This window comes from Rhinoraja longicauda, chromosome 10 (assembly GCF_053455715.1).
Source record: "Rhinoraja longicauda isolate Sanriku21f chromosome 10, sRhiLon1.1, whole genome shotgun sequence".
Classification (NCBI taxonomy): Eukaryota; Metazoa; Chordata; class Chondrichthyes; order Rajiformes; family Arhynchobatidae; genus Rhinoraja; species Rhinoraja longicauda.
Genome location: NC_135962.1, coordinates 34,390,502 through 34,412,764, shown reverse-complemented (window position 1 = coordinate 34,412,764; position 22,263 = coordinate 34,390,502). Strand labels below are relative to the sequence as shown.

At 40.4% G+C, this 22,263-nt stretch overlaps 1 protein-coding gene across 5 annotated transcripts in view; it reads left to right on the top strand.

Moving 5' to 3' along the window:
* The window catches only part of daam1a (dishevelled associated activator of morphogenesis 1a), a 170,411-nt gene that overhangs the window by 91,856 nt on the left and 56,292 nt on the right, over positions 1 to 22,263 (top strand). For all 5 annotated transcript variants that reach the window (XM_078406608.1, XM_078406607.1, XM_078406610.1 and 2 more), the window contains 3 exons: positions 7,470 to 7,559; positions 16,502 to 16,573; positions 20,067 to 20,161. In XM_078406608.1, coding sequence (XP_078262734.1) covers positions 7,470 to 7,559; positions 16,502 to 16,573; positions 20,067 to 20,161 — 257 coding nt within the window. The remainder of the gene's footprint in view (positions 1 to 7,469; positions 7,560 to 16,501; positions 16,574 to 20,066; positions 20,162 to 22,263) is intronic.

The window sequence follows — 22,263 nt, the reverse complement described above, 5'->3', positions numbered from 1 at the left end:
AGCCCAAAGTCCTCAGTGCAACCAAAGACAGTCTATTGTTCATAGTTGTGGTTAGTGTTGTACAGTGTTCAAGAGCCTGATGGTTATTGGAAAGAAGCTTTTCTTGAACCTAGTGGTCAAGGTTTTCAGACTCCCGTACCACCTTTCTGATTGTAAGAATGAAATGAGGGCGTGGCCAGGGTGATGTAGATACTGGGTGTCTTTTTGAGACGGTGCTACCTTTAGATCTCTTCTCTGATGGAGAGGTCTATACCCATGATGAACCAGGCAATGTTCACCACTCCTTGTAATTTCCTTCGGTCCTGAGCGTTTGATTTGCCAAATCAGGCCGTGATGCAACCAGTCAGTATGTTCTCCCCCACACGCGTGTAGAAGTTCAGGAGAGTGTTCATCGGCATACCAAATCTTCCGAGGAAGTTGATGGGCTTTCATTATAATTGCATCAATGTGCTGGACCCAGCATAGATCTACAGAGATGAACACACCCAGGAACTTGGAAGTTGTTGACTCTCTCAGTGTTCCGAATAACCCCATTATATTATTACCCCCGGTTCATCATCAGTTTGAGCTTCGGAATTAGTACAACTATTTTAACAAACTTAGAACACACAATCACCAGAGGCTATTTAAAAAAAAAAGGAAGGGTCAAATTCAACATTCATATTGTCTGCGTGGGATGAATTTCACTCATCGGACCGTTGTCCCATGTTGTGCGGGTGTTCCCAGAGATTTTATTTGTTATCTTTAATTCTACACTTTACATAATGTTTATTTACTGATTTTGAGTAGCAGAAAGATCTTTTAAATATCTGCATAGCATGATGTGGATATTAAGCACAAATTGTAGAGATGTGACTGAAATTATATGGATATCTACTCATTCTTGTAATGATATACGACTAGAAACAAGGAACTGTAGGTGCTGAAATCTTGAACAAAAAACATAAAGTGCTTCAGTAACACAGCGGGTCAGGCAGCATCTAGAAAACATGGATTGGTGACGTTTTCGGTTGGGACCCTTCTTCAGGCTGTCTTTTAATGTCATAATTGTATCCTCTTCTATTGCTTCCTCTGATACAGACTACCGGATTTCCAATCACTAGAAAACCTCCCAAATCTCTAAATTTGTCTTGCACTCTTTGTAAAGCAAAAGGCATGTGGGAATTGCAACAATATTTGCAACTTAATGTTTCCACTTTACTACTTAGCCATTTTAGATGGTGTTGATACAATGTCTCGCATTCAGGCACAGACTCGAGTTTTATTGTAGCTGTCGACTAGTGCTTGGAAACTTTAACAGTAACGATAACAAAATAATCACCAGTTTTGCATAATAAAAGCACATGATCCATATCCCTCCATTCCTTGCGTATCATGTGCCTATCTAAAAGTCTCTTAAACAGTCGAGGACAATTCACTGGATGTATTCAGGAAAGAGTTGGATATAGCTCTTGGGGCTAACGGAATCAAGAGATATGGGGAGAAAGCAGGAACAGGCTACTAATTCTGGATGATCAGCCATGATCATATGTCTGAAGGGCCGAATGGCTTACTCCTGCACCTATTTTCTATGTTTCTAAACACCTCCATCGTGTCTGCCTTCACCACCCTTTGCAATATGTTCCAGGCACACACTACCCTCTGATTTGCATTACTTGCCCTGCACATCTTTAAACTCCCATCCCCCCTCACTGTAAAGTTATTCCTCCCAAAGAAAATGTCTCTGTCCGTCTACCATATCTATGCCTCATAATTGTATGTACTTGTATTAGGCAATGCTTCCGTTGGTACTCCCAAGCAAGGTTTTGTTCTTTGAACACCTATTTGTGTAGGTTTCACTGTTGGCAGTGAGACAACAAAGTAGGTAGGTGTGTCAATACCATGGAAATTCTGTTGTAATATAAAGTTTGCAGTTTCTTTTTTTTTTTCTTTCTTTCTGCCTTACTGCTATGGTAACATTTATTTGGATCATGGTTATTAAATTATCCATCTGCATCTAGAATTAAAAAGTGTTCTGATTGTGATTGTTTCCAATGGGGAAACTTGCAGAACTTGGGCAAATGCCTCTAAATGGGGTATAGAAGGTAAATTAAGAGCAGGAATCAGCCTGTTAGCCCAGAGAAACAGATCTACCTCTCCAGTTTCAATTTTGGGGAAGCAATCAGAACCTGAGGGACAACCTTTTCCACACAGGTGTTGGGTACATGGGTCAAGCTGCCAGAGGAAGTATTTGGGGCAGGTGCAATGACAACATTTAAAAGACACTTGAACAAGTGCATGGAAAGGAAAGGTTTAGAGGGATATACTAGACCAAGTGGACCTGTTGGGCCCAAACCTCTCCTGCATTAGTAGTAGCGAAATAAGAACATGCCGTGAGTCTGATGATTTTGGCTGCCTTTTTGAAGCAGCACCTCCTGCAGATCACTTTGACGGTGGGGAGGACAGTCACTGTGTTGGACCAGGCAGTGTCTATCACCTTCTGCAGCCTCCTTCGTTTCTGGGTATTTGAGTTACTGAACCATGCCATGATTACAACCAACAAGCAATAGACCCTATCTCCATGCAAATGGAAGTTAAGCCAGAATGTATCATCTTTCTCACCACACTGCTGCACTGTGTCTCCTACTAATTTCCTGGTGCTAATCTACATTAATGAAAAAGTGTTCAAACTCCGCTCAAGGTCAGCTCAGTTGTGCTGTTGTATTTCAGAACTTTATTTCTGGGGAGGAAATGACAAAGACTAGAGGGCAGAGCTTTAAAGGGTGTCAAAGTCTACGGATCGTATATTAGCTACAACAGCCTTTTCCAGCCACAGAATTGGAATGAAAGTCATCCTTGCTGTCGAGTGATTGCTTAAGAAGAGTATAAAATAGTAATCAGTTTTTGGAAAATAAAATCCATTTAATTGCTTGAAATCAGTCATCGTGTAAATGGAAACCAGTGTCAGCAAGTTATTCTTTGCGCATTATGGTCAAAACAGAACAGACTGCCAGACAGAATAATGAAATTAGGCAAAAACATTCAAACATAATGAGCTGGATGAGTACATTTAATTATGTTGATTGCTTTCCTCATCTTCAGCTATCTTGTCAGAAAAAAATTGGTTTAAATTTGTAGATGTTGGAGGAACAAGTAGCTATTCAAAACTAGGAAGTAAAGCACAGATGAAAGGATTTAGTTTTTTTTAAAAACTGCTGGAAGAACTCAGTACATCAGACAACATCTGTAGAGGGAATGGACAGACAATGCTCTGGTTCGGGAGTCTTCTATTGACTGAAGACTTGTCCCAACCCAAAACATCGCCTTTCCATTCCCTCCACAGATGCTGCATGACCCGCTGAGTTCGTCCAGCAGCTTGTTTTGCTCACTGATCAAAATCTCTAAATTATATTAACAATGGCCCAGAAGATGATCAGCCATGATCAGATTGAATGGTGGTGCTGGATCGAACGGCCGAATGGTCTACTGTTGCACCTATTTTCTATGTTTCTAATTCAATGGAAGGTTACACTGAGCTCTACTTTTCTGCACTAGTGCATGTAGTGTTGTGCAACATCTGCAGCCTCCTGAGTCTCTTAAAGGGTTTAGTCAGACTGAGATTGTGGAAAACATGGGAGTGGGAATGGAGGTGGATAACCCAGGTGATCCTAGGCTTCATGAAATAACATGGCTGGAGTTTTTCCAACAACTTATGAACTTGAAGTTGTTTATGCAATGCTGGAAATATTCATCTGGTCAGGCAGCAACTAGCCCTAGTCCCGTATTAGGCCCGGGGGGACTCTGTAGGTCCGGACAGTGTAGGCCCGGGGGGCCCGGGCGCCACCTAACAGTGGTTGCGTAACAATCCGCCTACCGGCCCAGGCGGCAGCCATTGGTGGAGCGGGAGCACGTGGCCGCTGGCTGGGTGAGGTCACATGGGGCGTGGGGCAGTGACGTCACCTTGTCCCTTATTTGGGAGTGAGATAGTTGGCACCCCTACAGGACCCTCATCTGTTGAGCGTTTCAAGTTTTGTCAATTTTTGTTTTGGATTTCCTGCATTGAGTTTGGTTTTCATTGTTTTCTGTACTGCCACTTGCTGCCCCACTAATGCATAGGTGGAGTATGTCTTGATGTTAAAAAAGTAAAGGAATCTTATTCTTCTGTTTAATATTCACTTCTCGGATTATGATTGGCTAGATTGGTAGTAAAAAGAACATACCTGTTTGTGACTCCATTCCCACACCAATGTGGTTGATTTTCAGAGCCTCTCAGATAGATCCTGACAAATTCCTTGCATTATTTAGAGATACAACATGGAAACGGGTCCTTCAGCCCACTATCCAAATTTGAGGAAGGATATTCTTGCTATTGAGGGCGTGTAGCGTAGGTTTACTAGGTTAATTCCCGGTATGGCTGGACTGTCATATGTTGAAAGACTGGAGCGACTAGGCTTGTATACACTGGAATTTAGAAGGATGAGAGGGGATCTTATCGAAACGTATAAGATTATTAAGGGGTTGGACACGTTAGAGGCAGGAAACATGTTCCCAATGTTGGGGGAGTCCAGAACAAGGGGCCACAGTTTAAGAATAAGGGGTAGGCCATTTAGAACGGAGATGAGAAAAAAAAATTCAATCAGAGAGTTGTGAATCTGTAGAATTCTCTGCCTTGGAAGGCAGTGGAGGCCAATTCTCTGAATGCATTCAAGAGAGAGCTAGATAGAGCTCTTAAGGATAGCGGAGTCAGGGGGTATGGGGAGAAGGCTGGAACGGGGTACTGATTGAGAATGATCAGCCATGATCACATTGAATGGCGGTGCTGGCTCGAAGGGCCGAATGGCCTATCCTGCACCAATTGTCTGTTGTCTATTGTCTATCCACGCTGACCATCAATCACCTGTTAGCATTAGTTCTGTTATTGCACTTTCACAACCACCAGCTACACCTTGGGGGAAATTACAGAGGCCAATTAACCTACAAACTTGCACGCCTTTGGGATTTGAGAGGAAACTGGTGCACCCGTTGCAGGTAGATAGGGTGGTGAAGAAGGCTTTTGGTACATTGGCCTTCAGTCAGGTTTTGGTGTGGGAACAACTCCCGACTTCTGAAAAGTGCAACAGTTCATAAAAACTCAGGAGACTTCAAGACTGATAGATGGGAGCCTTTATGTCAATGTAACACAGTGGTCCAGCCAATAGAACTGTTGCTTCACATCGCCAATTACCTCGATTCAATCCTGCCCTCAAGGCCCTCAATCTGCTCTAATGCATCTTATATCATCTAAGACCCACACCACACTGGCCACACTCTCATCTCACTACTACCATCGAGAAGATGGTGTAGGAGATTGTAAACTATGACGACCAGGTTCAAGAACAGCTTCTTCCCAGCAAACATCAGGCATTTGAACATTACAATTGCCTCTTGAATATTGCACAACACAGACCATGACCCTACCTCAGCAGATATGATGTACTAAGGATTTTGTTTTGGATATACTATGATTGTGCACTGTTATTGTCTGGTTACCAAGTATTACAGGTTATTCATTTATTGTATTATTGATTATTGTATATTTATTTGTGTGTTGCTGCATTAATGGCCCTGCAAAGCTGCAGCAAGTAAGACTGTCATTGTTCCGTTGCCAGTACATATGACAATGAAACACTCTTGAGCCATCTCATATCCTAAAGACATATGATTGATGGGTTAATTGCCTACTCGAAGATGCCCCTAAAAATCTGGGTGAGTTAATAGGAATGTGGGGAGAGTAAATTAGGATAAGTGGATGCTTGATGATGTGAGAACTCAGTGGGCCATGGGGCTTGTTTTTGTGCAGAGGTACTCCATTTCCAGGATAGATATCTTTCACTCTCATTAGCCTAAGAATTACTGTGCCCCTTCATAATACTGAGGTTCAATTATAGGTGATAGGTTTAAGGTCATTGCATCTAATTTAATATGTATGTATTTCTTATTTTAAAACGCAGGTTTGTACCAGGTTAGGAACAATAGAATCCTTTGTTGACATTATACACTCCACATCATGTGGAATATTAATAAACCTTTTCCCTCTAACTTGACTATGTTAGATTGTTAACATTAGGTTAATTGCTGTCACCGGGGGAGGTTTGAAGACCAATAGATGCTATTATTTAATTTGTACGATGTAGCATAATTAATAAATATTTATTATCTGTTCCCAGTTACATTTAGCAGATGCTAGTAGCCGCCTTCTTGCTGTAATGACTGATGATGTGTACAGTGCTATTAATTACTGTGCTCCATAATTTTGAACCATTTCTGGGATCCTCTGGTTCTGGATCAAAATAAAACCGATTTTTGTGTGTTTTAATACAGATGGTGGTGGGTGCCTGGGCTGGAGGCAGTTACGATAGTGGCACTTAAGAGGGTTTTAGATAGGCACATGGATAGACATTTGGAGGGATATGAATCGCGTGCAGACAGAAGATTAGTTTATCTTGGTATCATGTTCAGCACAGACATTGTGGACTGTATCCTTCTATGTTCTATGTATCTAAGCAAAATGCTATCATTAAAAAAAGACTGGCAAATATTGCACAGTCCGTTAGTATTTAAAGAGTGATAGCTAGATAGGAAAAACATTGCTATCTGCGAAGGACCAAATTAACGTGCAGTGGTTGATGTGGCTGGTAGCCTTGGAAATAAATAATGCGCATTCAATTTTCCAGACTATGAGATGTTTCAATGAGTTTGGTGCATTGGCTCCATAGTTGCTTCAATATTTTGGTTATGGCAGCATAACCTTCAAGGAAAAATTAGATTATATGACCCTATTCTTGAATTTTGAGGATTATCATTTGCTTAGACTATTATTAAATCTTTGCCACGAGTTGGCTGGATAAGAAAATAAACTGCTACAAACACTTGGCAGGTTGAACAGTGTCTGGAGAGAGAAACCAAGTCAGTGTTCATCTGACCTGCTTACGTCATTAGTCTGGGTAAGAATGGGTAACAAAAAAATCTAAGTCAAATTGACGATTCTTTTTGTGAAGTGATCCAAAATGAATAAAGTAGTTTGTGAATTGAGGTAGGTTATTTTAACAATATTTTTAAACTCAATTTATTTCCTGAATCTTCACTGATATCCACAAATTTGAGAGTGAACATTTTTCTGCTGCAAGTAGACTGAAACATTATTATCTGATCTGTATCCTGATCAATGATTTTTCCTTTATTCCTTTTGGCTTGGTTGCATGGATTGGTCCTTCCCTTATCCCCCCCCCCCCCCACCACACTTCCCTAGTGTGTGCACAGTGTTTGAATTTGATCAATTGAATATCTGTAATGCATACAGAGAATGAGTATTTATAGAATGGAGGAAACCAACCACTTTGACCAATTAAGACCCCTCCAAACTTCACCAATTTATTGGGAATGGTAATGAATGGTAATATTAGTACATGGTACATGTTCCAAGCTCATAACTTTGTACTTTCTCTTCGTAGGATGAACTGGACCTCATTGATAAACATAGAGAAGCCATGTTTGCACTTCCTGCAGAAAAGAAATGGCAGATATACTGCAGTAAGAAAAAGGTGAGAAAACTTAAGATTGCGTTAAAAAAAATAATTTAATTGAACAAGTAAAAAATTTAGGAACTGGAAGCCAAATGCCATTGTCGCTTATGATTTGTGTCAGCAGAGTGAATTGTATCTTTCACCATCACAGTGGTGCAGCTGGTAGAGCTGCTGCTTCACAGCACCAGAGACCCGGGTTCGATCCTGACATCGGGTAGTGTTTGTATGTCGTTTGCACGATGTCTCTGTGACCGCGTGGTTTTCCTCCGGTTGCTACATTCTCGTCCCACATTCCAAAAATGTGCAGGTTTGTAGGTTAGTTGGCCTCTTTAAATTGTCCTTAGTGTGCATGGAGTGGATATGAAAGTTGGTTAACACAGAACCAGTGTAAGCAGTTGATTGATGGCTTGGCAAGCATTCAGTGGACCAAAGAGCCTATTTCCATGCTGTACTTCTAAACTAAACTCTTGTTTTCTCTTGTTGTAGATTTTTGAGAAGTCCCTCTCTCCTTGCATATATCCACACACAGCTAATTTCCCTCATTTAGAGCTCCAAATGGTCGGATGAAAATTTGCCAGGAGGGCACTCAACATATTCTGTGGCGTTGTGCACTATTTTCTTGGGCACTCTCGACTAATGTTCATGTAGTGGCAGACTGGGCAGATTGTGCCGTCTATGCTGCGAGAGTGGGAGAAAGGATTGGAGCAGAGGAAAATACGATAACAATCTTTTTTTGAGGTGGTAGAGCAGGATGGAACAAAAAAAATTAAACTGCCCTGCTGTAATCAAGTTTAAAAATCTATGTTGATAAAATCACTGAAGGTTGCATTATTTTTGTAATGGAAGAAGGAAGTTAATATCTAAGGATAGAAATATGTAAAGTTATGAGAGGCATGAATGGTGTAGTCAGTCAGAACCTTTTCCTCAGGCTTGAAAGGTCAAAGACTAGAGGGCATGGCTTTAAGGTGAGAGGGGCAAAGTTTAAGGTAATGTGCAGAGCAAGTTTTTAGCACAGAGTGGGGTAGGTGCTTGCAATGTGCTGCCAGAGGTAGTGATGGAGGTAGATATGATTATGTGTTTAAGATGATTTTAGATAGGCACATGGATATGTAGATAATGGATGGATATGGATCGCGTGCAGGCAGATGACATTAGTCTAACCTGGCATCATGTTTGGCACAGACTATGTTGGCTGAAGGGCTGTTCCTGTGCTGTATTGTTCCATGTTCTATAACTTAATACATTTTGTTTATAACAAGCCAAGTGCTGTTTGATGCAATGAGTTATGCAATGAATCTTCCTGAAGATTCACTTGCTTAAGTGAGGATGGTGGTCTAATAACTTATTTATTTCAATCTGCTCATTGACTTTTATTTGCTACGGTTTATGTCTTTGAAGATAAAAGCTTTAGGTCTTTAAATGACCACACGCACCATGATTACAGAATAAACACAGCTTCCTTTCCTGGTAATTGCTTTTGGTTTATTGGTGAGCAGATGAAAATCACAAGAGTAACCTTGTACATTGGGTTAGCATGGTCTTGGCTCATCTCTTTCCTAATTTCCAAATTTTCCATACTGCTTAAAAAGAAAACAGAAATTTTGCCCATTTTCATATTTTCCACAGTCATTGAAGAAAGGGGTTTCTGTGAGTTAATCAGTTCTAGTTTCTATGAACAAGTGTTTTTTTTAAAATTCTTGTACAAGTCTGCTTGCATCAATTCAGTTAAACATTCACTGCATATTTTTCAATTTTTGTTTTCACTAAAATAACATTTGTTCTATGTGCTTGGAACATCAGCGAAAGACATTTGGATGGGTACATTGATACAACAATATCATTTTTGCTTCTCACTGGATTCATCACTTAGATTGCCTCAAGTGGAAAGTGATTTTTGAAAATGAAGAATATACCAGCATGGTATCTTTAAATATGGGTTTGCAATTCCCCTCCAAGAATGGAATTTATTGAATCGATTGAAAGATACAGCATGGAAACAAGTTCTTCGGCACACCTCGCCGACCATCGATTACCTGTTCACACTACTTCTATGTTATCCCACTTTGGAATCTACTCCCTACACATAATAAAGTTAAATTAATCTAATATAGTTGAAAATAAAATACAGCAAAATGTTGACTGTAGAACAAAAATGCAAGTCCAACTTTGCAACCTCTGGGTTGTATATTTGAGATCTACATTGGTTGAAGCTTGGGACAATCAGGACCAGGGATAAGTAAGATAGACACGGGACTCTGCAGCATTTAATTGGATCATAGAATGTAGAAAACTACAGCGCATGAACAGGCCTTTTGACCCACAATGTTTGTGCCTGAACATGATAGCAAGATAAACTAATTTCCTTTGCTGGCACATGATCCATATTTCCCCCATTCCCTGCAAATCCGTGTGCCTATCTAAAAGTCCCTGAAGCATCACTATCGTATCTGCCTCCATCACTACCCCTGGCAGCATGTTCCACGAACCCACCACTCTATATAAAAAAAAAAACTTGCTATGTACAACTTTGCCCCTCTCACCTTAAAGCTATTCATTCTAGTCTTTCACATTTTCACTCTGGGGGGGGGGGGGGGGGGGGGGGGGGAAGGTTCTGATTATCTACCCAATCTATGCCCCTCATAATTTAATATATTTCTATCAGGTCTCACAGCAATCTCTGGCGCTTCAGAGAAAACAATCCAAGTCTGTCCAATCTCTCCTTAAAGCTAATATTCTCTAATCCAGGCAGTATTCTAGTAAATATTATTAAATTGCAACTCAACCTTGTTTCTGTGAACTTGCTTCATATCTTTGGGGATTTTTGCAATGCAAGCCCCTCGGTCAAGGAAAGCTCCAATAATCAGAAAAAAACCACAGAAGAGAAAGAAATAATCTTAACATGGAAATGCTCATGGTTTACTCAGCCTTCAGTCATTTATGACATTTTCTGAGACTCCAGAGACTTCTGGCATAATAAACCTGCATGGCATCAGAAGGTCATTTTATATCCAATTTTGGACCAGCTTCTAAGCTACATTTTCCTTCCTAGAAACTCTAGTTCTGATGTTACAATTTTGGGCAATGCCTCTTATGTTAACATTATAATAGAAACACTGCATGAACCCTCGTACCTATTTACTCTAATGATCTGCTATCAAACCATGTGGCAATCTCAATGCTTTGGCGTCTGCCTCATCAAGTCATCTTCTTAATGCTCCCTTTCAATTAGGTGGGACCCCAATTCCTGCCCTCCCTTTTGAATAACTGTGTTCATTGGAAATGTATTATTTTATTGCATAACATTTGAAATAGTGAATTAGAAGTGTTGGAATATTAAATGTAATATCCTGAAAATCTGAAAGTCTGGCACCATCAAAGTCACAACTGTGTCGATTATCAGAGTTTTACTATGGAAAGCAAATGCCCGTGGTTGGAGAGTTTCACTGTTTAGCTAATATTCTGATGCGCTAATTTAACATGCCCAATAACAAGACCTGTTTTTTTATACCGCATTTTGTCACTGTCCCTTGATCATGGTTACCTGGACCAGAGGAATAAATCTCCCCACTTCAGATCCCCCTCAACCCTATTTAATACTTCAACTATCCAGCAGATACAATTTTTATCTTCCCCATTGATAATTAAAATTATTATTGTACAAAATATAATTTCTTTTTTCCTGGCCTGCTCCTTCAAATGAAAATTTATTTTGATCAGTTTAACCTGAAAGCAGAATTTTCTCCTACCAGTTAAGGTACCATTTTAAATTTTAACAGTACTAAACTTCTATCGTTTCCACGCTCATTCCAAAATAAATACCTAAGTGTTTCTTCCAGGCCACTGCACTGCAGGTTAATAGCAATCACGGGTTATTATTGCTCTGGGAATGAAATTACCCAGTGTTAGAGTCCTAGATTCAGGCCCTATTAATAAATCGGTGAGATCTTTAAATAATTAACTAAATTCTCCACTATTGCCCTTCTTTTAATAAATAGCATGCATGTGAAATAAATGGCTATAGTATTAAACCAAGCATTTTTTTTTCAAGAATAACTCCAGTCTAAAGTTTTATAAATTGTATTGTTTCTCTGACACCACAGCATGTAATTACACCTCCAATGCTTGTGTTCGAATTTCGTACAATAACATGAACAAATCACAAGGATCATTTTGCATTGTCATCAAAAATCTAACTTGTCATGGTTTTTGTTGGTGATTTTTCTGCATTTTCCACTGCAAGCTGATGTGTGAATACTTCCTTTCATTTGCTATGACGGCCTTGGAATAGAGAGAGTAATCATCTCCTGTTGGGTGGTGCTGCCACTGACTTCTCTGAACGTACTGCGTCATCTTGTTCAACTTCCTGCTCCACCTTTGTCACTGCTGCCAAAACATAACCAGACTACTACTGCACAGCACGTTAAGACTTTCACCTTGTGCCAGCCAAACCCATATCAGTCCTTCTGCCCTGGGGAATTATTTAGCAAATGCTTTTTATGTTATCATTTTTAAAGTGAATCAGCAGCTCTTTAATGTAAAGGTTAGAAGATTTTATCATATAAAAAAATCAAGAATTTGCTCATTACTCCAGCATTTGTTCATATATAAACCAACATCTACAATTCCTTGTGACTATAATTGCTCATTATTGCAGCCACCAGAATCTTCTGCTCTTGTACTTTTACGTTTGAAATACTCTATGGATCGGTCAACAACTGAAAGACAATAGATGCATTCAAACATGATGTGACCCTTCAATTGAATTCTTTTACTGCCATCCATTGAAGGTCATCTAATAGATGTTTTTATTCTTTTGAGGGCTTCTCAGTGGTACAGTTGGGAGAGTTGCTGCCTCACAGTGACGGGGACCTTAGTTCGATCCTGACATACAACGTCTGTGTGGACGTGGCCTGTTCTCCCAGTGACCGCGTGGATTCCCTTTGGGCACTGGTGTTTCCTCCCACATCCCAAAGGTGTGTGGGTTTGTAGGTTCATTGGTCTGTAAATTAATATCCCCAGTGTGTAGATAGGCGATGAGTAAGTGGGTTAACATACTAGTGTGAAAATGATCAGTGGATGGTGTGGGCTCTGTTTCCCTGTTGTATCTCAAAACTAATTACACAGATCAAGGAAAAGGCTGATGGCTTTAATAAATGCATTCTATGACCCTCTGGAATAATGTTTGGAGGAAGGGAGTTTTATGAAAGATCAGTTATTGCTTCATTCAGTCGTCTCCACCTGCATCAAGCAAGGCAATAAATCACTGATACGCTACAATGAGAATAAACCGTGGTGAGTTTAGGCATCTGAACCATGAAGAAGAGTCTGCAGAAGCGGGAAATACCATTTTCAGAATGGTAATGACTTTTGAAGTTTAGTTCAGTTTAGTTTAGAGATACAGTGCAGTAACAGGGCCATCGGCCCACCGTCAGCATCGACCAGCAATCCCCACACATTAACACTGTCCTACACACACTAGGGTCAATTTACATTTTATACCAAGCCAATTAACCTACAAACCTGTACGTCTTTGGAAGGAAACCGAAGATCTCGGAGATAACCCACGGGGTCATGGGGAGAACGTACAAACTCCATACAGACAGCACCCGTAGTCGGGATCAAACCCGGGTCTCTGGCGCTGTAAGGCAGGAACTCTACCGCTGCGCCACCGTGCCGCACAAAGTGTTTGGAATGCTGTGGGCAGAACATTCTTGCTATTGAGGGCGTGCAGCGTAGGTTTACTAGGTTAATTCCCGGAATGGCGGGACTATCATATGTTGAAAGACTGGAGCGACTAGGCTTGTTTACACTGGAATTTAGAAGGATGAGAGGAGATCTTATCGAAACGTATAAGATTATTAAGGGGTTGGACACGTTAGAGGCAGGAAACATGTTCCCAATGTTGGGGGAGTCCAGAACAAGGGGCCATAGTTTAATAATAAGGGGTAGGCCATTTAGAACTGAGATGAGGAAAACCTTTTTTAGTCAGAGAGTTGTGAATCTGTAGAATTCTCTGCCTCAGAAGGCAGTGGAGGCCAATTCTCTGAATGCATTCAAGAGAGAGCTAGATAGAGCTCTTAAGGATAGCGGAGTCAGGGGGTATGGGGAGAAGGCAGGAACGGGGTACTGATTGAGAATGATCACATTGAATGGCGGTGCTGGCTCGAAGGGCCGAATGGCCTCCTCCTGCATCTATTGTCTATTGTAGTTGCCGATTCTACAAGATGATTGCCTCAAATCTGGAAAAGGGAGGATGGCAAGATGGTTTAGAATGGTACAGAAAAGTTTATCAAGTGGGATATTAATGGAAACAATGAATTATTGACAAATACAGCATGGAAACGGACCCTTCAGCCTATGGAGTCCACACACCATTGCTTATCACACACATGGGCAAACATTAAACCAGCACTTAATCCAAGTTAAAATTATTAGATTTATTGACAAATCATCAGCAATTTGCAGCACAATCTACATAATCAAGGATCACTTACACCCGTCATCCTCTCTTCCATCAGGCAGAAGATATAAAAGCTTGAAAGCACGTATCACCAGACTCAGGAGCAGCTTCTCTCTATTATCAAACTATTCAACGAGCCTTTCATATGCTAAGAGTTCAGTTTCAATCTCCCAACATACCTCATAATGGCCCAGGCACTTAAAAAAAAAATCTGCACCACCTCAGTTAGCTGTAACACTATATTCTTCTCTCTGGCATGTTTATCTTTGCGCGACCTGTTGTACCTGTGCATGACTTGACTGGATAGCAAACAAACAAAAGCTTTCACTTTGTCTTGGTTCACATGACAATAATAAGCCAACACCAATATCAAGCATGAAGTCATGAAAAAGATGATAAAAGCCAAAGCTCTGACTTTATTATCCTTTCTTAAGTCATCCGTACTTTCTTGCTTGGACTGAAGTTCATAATGATCCATTGTACACTGCATTCACGTTTTTTCATTCAATTTTGCAACTTCCTCCAACCCAACAACATTTGGAAGTTTTGTGATCAGTTTAAGCTGCTCTGTCTTTCAGCAGCTGACTGAACAAATAATCTTAAACATTACATCAAATGTGAGGATTTGATCATGTGTAAAAGAGAAAAATTAGTCATTTGCCAACAGATTGATCTCTTTAACATGTTAAAAAACATAGCTAAATTTCTGAATGAAAATGACGAGCAAATCTCCACAGTTGATTGTTAATAAGTTATATGTGAAGTGATTTTACTAATCTAAATTGCTACCAAATCTTAAATGATGTAGAGAAATGCCTGATGATCCTATGCGTGAAGTTGAGAGATAACAAGAGTTCAATTGCCCTATGTACCAAAACCAGAACAACAAAATTCATACTTGCAGCACTTAACAGGCTTGTAAACACAGTAGCTTTTTTAGATAGGATTGGATCTGATCTTCAAAGATCTGGTGGACATTTATGTCTAAAGATTGGTTCTTGTTACCTTACTGAAGCTCCTGTAGAAGGGCACACCTTTTTGCACTTCTCTGCTGGATATTTTGCTTTGTATTTGATTTTGGCCGGGGGAATAGGGTGCCAGAGATGATTATTATCTTTTGCTGCTGTGGCCATTTTTGTGTGTGGAAAATCTGATAAGGTCCTAACTGCAGGAACACTGCGGTTTATTGAATAAAAGGAGTGGGATAGTTTAACATGTAAAGTTCATGGTTGCTATCAGTTTGATCACTTTAGGGGAAAGAAAAGGCCTTGCGTTGAAAATGATTTTCACTTTGATTTAGTCTCGTATAACCTCTGCTCAGTATACTGTCTACTTTTGAGGGGCTGTTTAATGTTTTATTTGGCACACTCTGGGTGATGCATATCATAATTATTTCTGAATTGTGCTTTTTTTAATTGATGTTGCCTGACCCATGGAGTTCTTCCAGCACTTTGTGTTTTGGACTTTTTCTCCTCTTGTTTAGCTTTAGTTTCGAGATGGAGCATGGAATCAGGCCCTTCTGCCCATCTAGTCCACGCCAACCATCGATCACTCATTCCCACTAGTTCCACGTTATCCCACTTTCACATCCACTCCCTATACATTAGGGGCAATCTATAGAGGACAAATAACCCACAAACCTGCACCCCTTTGGGATGTGGGAGAAAACTTGAGCACCCGGAAGAAATCCACATGGTCATAGGGAGAACATGCAAAGTCCCCACAGATGGCACCTGTGGTCAGGATCATAGAAACATAGAAAAGAGGTGCAGGAGTAGGCCATTCGGCCCTTCAAGCCAGCACCACCATCCAATATGATCTTGGCTGATCAGTACCCCGTTCCTGCTTTCTCTCCATATCCTTTGATTCCGTTAGCCCTAAGAGCTATATCTAATTCTCTCTTGAAAACATCCAGTGAATTGGCCTCCACTGCCTTCTGTGGCAGAGAATTCCACAGATTCACAACTCTCTAGCTGAAAAAATGTTTCCTCATCTCAGTCCTAACTGGCCTACCCCTTATTCTTAAACTATGACCCCTGGTTCAGGACTCCCCCAACATCGGGAACATTTTTCCTGCATCTAGCCTTTCCAATCCCTTAAGAATTTTATGTTTCTATAAGATCCCCTCTCATCCTTCTAAATTCCATGGAATATAAGCTCGGTCAATCCATTCTTTCATCATATGTCAGTCCCGCCATCCCAGGAATTAACCTGGTGAAGCCATCCTTATTCTGAATGAGGAAACACTTTGGGTCAGTAGAAGTACAATGACTTTTGAATGTCATTATCACATAAATATGCAAAATTTTCTCATTGAAACATGACTTATCTATCGATTATAACTGAATTTATTTAATTTTAATCAGTATTTGTCCATATTTTTGATAAACGAATCATCGAGTCAAGTGTTTTTTATTGTCATATGTCCCAGACAAGCTTTCTTCTTTCAGTTGGCTTCACTATATTCACGGCAAGGTTTTGTGAAATCTTTCTTTTACAGGAACAAGAAGAAAATAAAGGAGCAACAAGTTGGCCAGAATTTTACATTGACCAACTAAATTCTATGGCAATTGTGAGTACTTTTTTACTTTGCTTTATATTTATAAATTTGCACACTCTTTCCAAGTCCTCCGAGATATTGCCTGTTCCACTGAATTACTCCAGCATCTTGTACATTTTATTGTCCAGCATCTGCAAACAGTTCCTTGTGTCTCTATAATCATTAAATTTTGTTAAAATTCTGTCAGCACATTATAATAAAATTGTTTGAAGACATTAATAATAATAATAATAATAATAATGCATTACATTTATATAGCGCTTTTCATATACTCAAAGACGCTTTACAGGGATTTAGAGAACATAGGGAAGTGAATAAATAGATAAATAAGTAAACGAACAGAGAAAGGAGACAGAAGGTGAGGTGACCTTCAGTGGTTGAAGGCAGTGCTGAACAGGTGAGACTTCAGTGATGTTTTGAATGTGGTGAGTGTGGAGGAGTCTCTGACGGTTTGGGGTAGTGAGTTCCATAGGGTGGGAGCAGCGATTGAGGAAGAAACTCTTCTTTGGTCGCATAATCAAACTCATTGAAGGCAAAGACACTAAAAACATAACAACAGTTGTTACTTGTTTAGAATCAACAGCCAAATACAGTCTTCTCTCACTTACATTTAATGATGTGAGGTGATGGATAAAAAGTTCATGCATTATACCCAAATCTCACAGACCAGATTTCCCACCATTGACTTAATCTACATTTCATGTTGCTTTGGAAAAGCAGCCACCATAATCAAAGACATCCCATTATCCCCGCTCTTGTCCTGTTGATGGTACAGAAGCTTGAAGGCGTGCACCACCAAGCAGTGATTGGGAACTGCTCTTCCCCTCTGTTATCAGGCTTCTGAATGGTCTTTCCACAAACTAGGGTACTGTCTGTTTCACCTCTACTCCATTGCTGACATTGGACTATCTCTATGGAACTGATGCAGTACAATGCTGAGAACTGTATTCTGCACTCTGTATCTTCCCCATCGCTCTACCTATTATACTTGAATTTGACTTGACTGTATTTATGTATAGTATTATCGGATCTGTTTGGATAGCAAGCAAAACCAAGATTTTAATTGTACCATGGTACATGCGGCAATAAACGTAAACTTAAATGTATAGCTTTATGTTTCTATCACTCTTACACTTTGGTGACTGTGGAATCTTGCATCGTCAGCTCTGGGCTCTGGTGATTAATTTCACATGCAGTTCTGAACCAACAATACTTTCCCAAGAGAATCCAAATCTTGCAAATAGTTTCTTAATGCATTCCCTGAATACCAGAATGTTAAGACATTTGTGCATGAAGACAAATTGACCATTGAAGTCATTGCTCATGAATTGCAGGATTTTTTTTCACACTAAAGTGCAGTGTATATCTTGGTCATCAATGTTCAGATAAAAAAAGAAAATCGTTATTCTTCTCCACCGCCTGCCCTCCTCCACCAACTCCAAGTTGGACTTCAATTTGCAGGAAGTGTGAGCTTTTCCAATTATTCAAGTCTGTTTAATTGTCATAAGTGATGGAATAATGACATTCTTACGCTGCACCATATCGGCACATAGATGCAAAGCACACAAAAATCAATAATACAAAACATTAACAATCAGTTTGTATATTTGATATATTTATATGCTTTAATATTTTTAAGTGTGATGTAATCAGAATATACTCTTAATAATTAAACCCTTGAGACTGGAAACTGTCTGCAAGTAGCTAGTTTGGATAATTTACTGGAATAATGTCAATGTGCTCATTGTTAAGTTATGACCAATGTGAAATAAACCTGTTCAGAAAGTTGGTGATTTGCTTAATGGAGGTATTTAAAGTGTCAAAGAGTAGAGTAGATGAATTATTTCCTCTGATGGTGAAATCCGAAATGATGTTACACAGTCTTAAAATGAAAGCTACCACTCAGGAATAAATCGGGAAACTTTTTTTTGCATAATTAGTGCAAGTCCAGACCACTGATTATGAAGAAGGGTCTCAAACTGAAACGTCACCCATTCCTTCTCTCCAGAGATGTTGCCTGTCCCGCTAAATTACTCCAGCATTTTGTGTCTACCACTGATTATGGGGTCAATTGAAATTTCCTATGGAATATGTGATCACTAGAAGTTGATTTTTAGGTGAAAGTATCAAAAGATGTCAAAGAAAAATAAATTGAGTCAAAGTACATTGTAGGCATCATCTATTGATGATCGTCTGGCAGAAAAATTATTGCTTTTCCTGCATCGCCAAGAACAAATAATTAGCTTCTGAAACATGTTTGTGCCGCACTGACTCATTTGACCACCTGTTCTGTAGTAGTGCCAAATGCCATTCAAGGTGATTTTTGCTCGTGATGGGTGACAATTTAATTACTTTGGTGTGTTTTTCTATTTTCTCTGCAATCATATAAGCAACCCAGTCCAGAGTAACCTGTAATTAAGCAACAAAATTAAGTTGATATGCCTAAAAGGTCTTTCATATGATATTACGTTAGTGTTGATTATATTAATCAAATAGCCATACTTCATCTCCCAGAATTTTGGTTTAGTTTAGAGATACAGTGCGGAAACAGGCCCATCAGCCCACCAAATCCGCACCTACCGGCGATCCCCGCACATTAACACTATCCTACACACTAGGGACAACTTACACTTATACCGAGCCAATTAAACTACATACCTGTACATCTTTGGAGTGGGGGCGGAAATCAGAGATCTTGGAGAAAACCGATGCAGTCACGGGGAGAATGTACAAAATCCCTACAAACAGCATCCGTAGTCGGGATTGAACCCAGGTCTCTGGCGCTGCAAGCGCTGTAAGGCAGCATCTCTACCGCTGTGCCACCGTGCCGTTCATGAAGATTAGCTACCATGATTTAGAATGAAGCGATTCCATTGTAGTAATTGTCATCAACTGTAGCCCCACAATGCCAGTATATTCTTCAGGCCACCTTCCTTTCACTGTGTAGAGAACTATACCAGAAACTTGTCAGAACTCAGGAATTGTCATAAGTACTGACAGCATAAGTAATGAAATTCTTACGTGCAGTAGCACACAATACATAAGTAATATATAATAAACAAAAGGCTAATAAATAATTGCTCAATACTTGTGCAAGAGAAAACCCTTGCGTCCTTAGTGCAACCAAGATAGTCTGTAGTTCATAGTAGAGGTTAGTGTTGTGTTGTGTTCAAGAGCCTGATGGTTGTTGGGGGAAAAAGCTATTCTTGAATCTGACGTCCACAGTTTTCAGACCTTCCCAATGATAGGAGTAAATTGAAAGCGTGTTCAAGGTGGTGTGGGTCTTTGATGATACTGGCTGCTGTTTTGAGGCAGTTCCTCCTATAGATTCCTTCAATGGTGGCTACGAGTTAAACGCTAAATTTGTTTAATTGGCTGTAAAACTGGGTGCCGAATTGCAATCATAAAATCTTCTGCTAACATGATATGCTGCATGGCGTGCATCTTCGTGTATGGTCTCAGTGAAAGTACTACATTCCTCAGCTCATCATTCATTCCTTTTCAGAGGAAATCGCTCTTGGCTTTGGAAAAAGAAGATGAGGAAGAAAGGAATAAAACTATTGAGAGTTTGAAGACTGCACTACGAACACAACCCATGAGGCAAACTATTCTTGATCTCATCCTCGCATGAATGAGAAAAATAGTGGAAAATAATGTTAATTCAACAAAAAAAAATGATGTTGATGTGCATTGGAGATCAATGCTCTGTTGAGGTTTTTGCTGATTTTCTCTTTTAATGGATAACGTCTCCTGAGGTTCTTAAATTAAATAAGAACAAAAGAAATGGTAGTGGGAGTATGCCAGTTGACAACACAAGTCTGCTCAATGCTGATCACATCTTGCATCAACATCAATTTTCCCATGTTCACCTTGTATCCCTTGGCTTCTTGTCCTTAAAATATCTGTTGCTCTCCACTGTGAATATATGCAATAATTCTGCCACTACAGCCCTCTGTGGTAGACAGTCTCATAAATTCCTGACCCTCTGAGAAAAGGCTTTTCTCTTCATCCCTATTTATAATGGGTGACCCTTGTTCTGAAGCCACAGCCCGAGGTTGGTGATTCTGCCCGCGTCCACCACCCTGCCATAAAGGGAACACCCTCTAGGCATCCTTCCTGTTAGAATCTTTTATGTCTGAGACACATCACCTATTCACTTTTTAATCCCATTTGCTGAACCTTTGTTCACACAAAAAGCCATTCAACCCAGAAATCAATTGCTTCCGCTGCAAGCACCTCCTTTCTGAAATATCAGGAAGGGTCCTGGCCTGAAACGCTGCTTGTTTTCAGTCTGAAGTAGGGTCCTGACCCAAAACGCTGTCAGTCCATTCCCTCCACAGTAGCTGCCTGACTCACTGAGTTCATCTAGCACTTTGTTTTTTTGCTCTTTCTTAAATATTGGCTGTTCGCTTAGTATAATGAAACAATATGAAATCTTGATTCCATCCTAGCTCTGTTGTCCAGTCCTTTCTGACCTACATTGAGACACCTTGCGTGCTCTTCAACCTTTTAACCTTCAATATCTAGTCCCCGATTGCCTCATCTTTACCATGGACATCAGTCCATTTTCACCTCCATCCCCCAACTGGGAAGGTCCTTCCTTGGTTCTTCCTTGAACAGAGACCCGATCATTTTTCCTCTACTAACACTCTCTTCCGCCTGGCAGAACTTGTCCTCGCCCTCAGCAACTCCTTTTTTGACTCCTCTCACTTTCTTCAAATTAAAGGTGAAGCCATGGGGACTCGCATGGGCCCCAGCCATGCCTGCCTTTTTGTTGGTTATGTCAAACAGTCCTTGTTCCAAAGGTACACTGGCACCATGCCCCAGCACCTTCTCTGCTACATCGACAACTGCATCAGAGCTATCTCCTGCACCCAGGCAGAACTCATTGATTTAATTAGCTTTACTACGAACTTCCACCTTATCCTCAAATTCACTTGGTCTTTCTCTGACACCTCTGTCCCCTTTCTTGATCTCTCTCCGTCTCCATCAAAGGATACTACAAACTGGCATCTACTACAAACCCACATCCTCCCACCCTGCCTCTTGCAGAAAAGCTATCACCGAATCTCAATTCCTCCATCTCTGCCACACCTGCTCCTAAGATGAGGCTTTCCATTCTAGGACATCCAAGATATTCTCTCTCTTTACATTTCTTTACCTATCTTTCATTCTACCAGTCCCTGCATCCCACTCAGCATTCTCCAAAATTTCTGCCACCTTCAATGTATTCCCATCTGCAGAGATCACTCCTCCCACAACTCCTTGGTTCACTTCCAGGTATTTTTCCCTGCAACCACATGAGATGTAACACCTGTCCCTACACCGCTTCCCTTGCATCCATCCAGGGACCCCAACAGCTCTTCCCAGCGAGGCAGTGGTTCACGTACACTTCCTCTAATCTTATCTACTGCATTCGGTGTGCATGATGTAGCCTCCGTGAGACATCAGTGAGACCAAGCATCGACTCGGCGACTGATTGCTGAACACTTACGCTCAGCCCAGCAAGGCCGACTGGATCTGCTGGTTGCTAACCATTTTAATTCCTCTTTCCATTCCCATACTGACCTTTTGGTCAGCTTACAGCCGAGCAGTATGAACATTGATTTCTCCAATTTTAGGTATCTAACCTACAAACTACCCTTCCCTTGTTTTACTTCCGACCTTCCTCCCCTCCTCAGTCCCCTCTTCCCTTGGCGCCA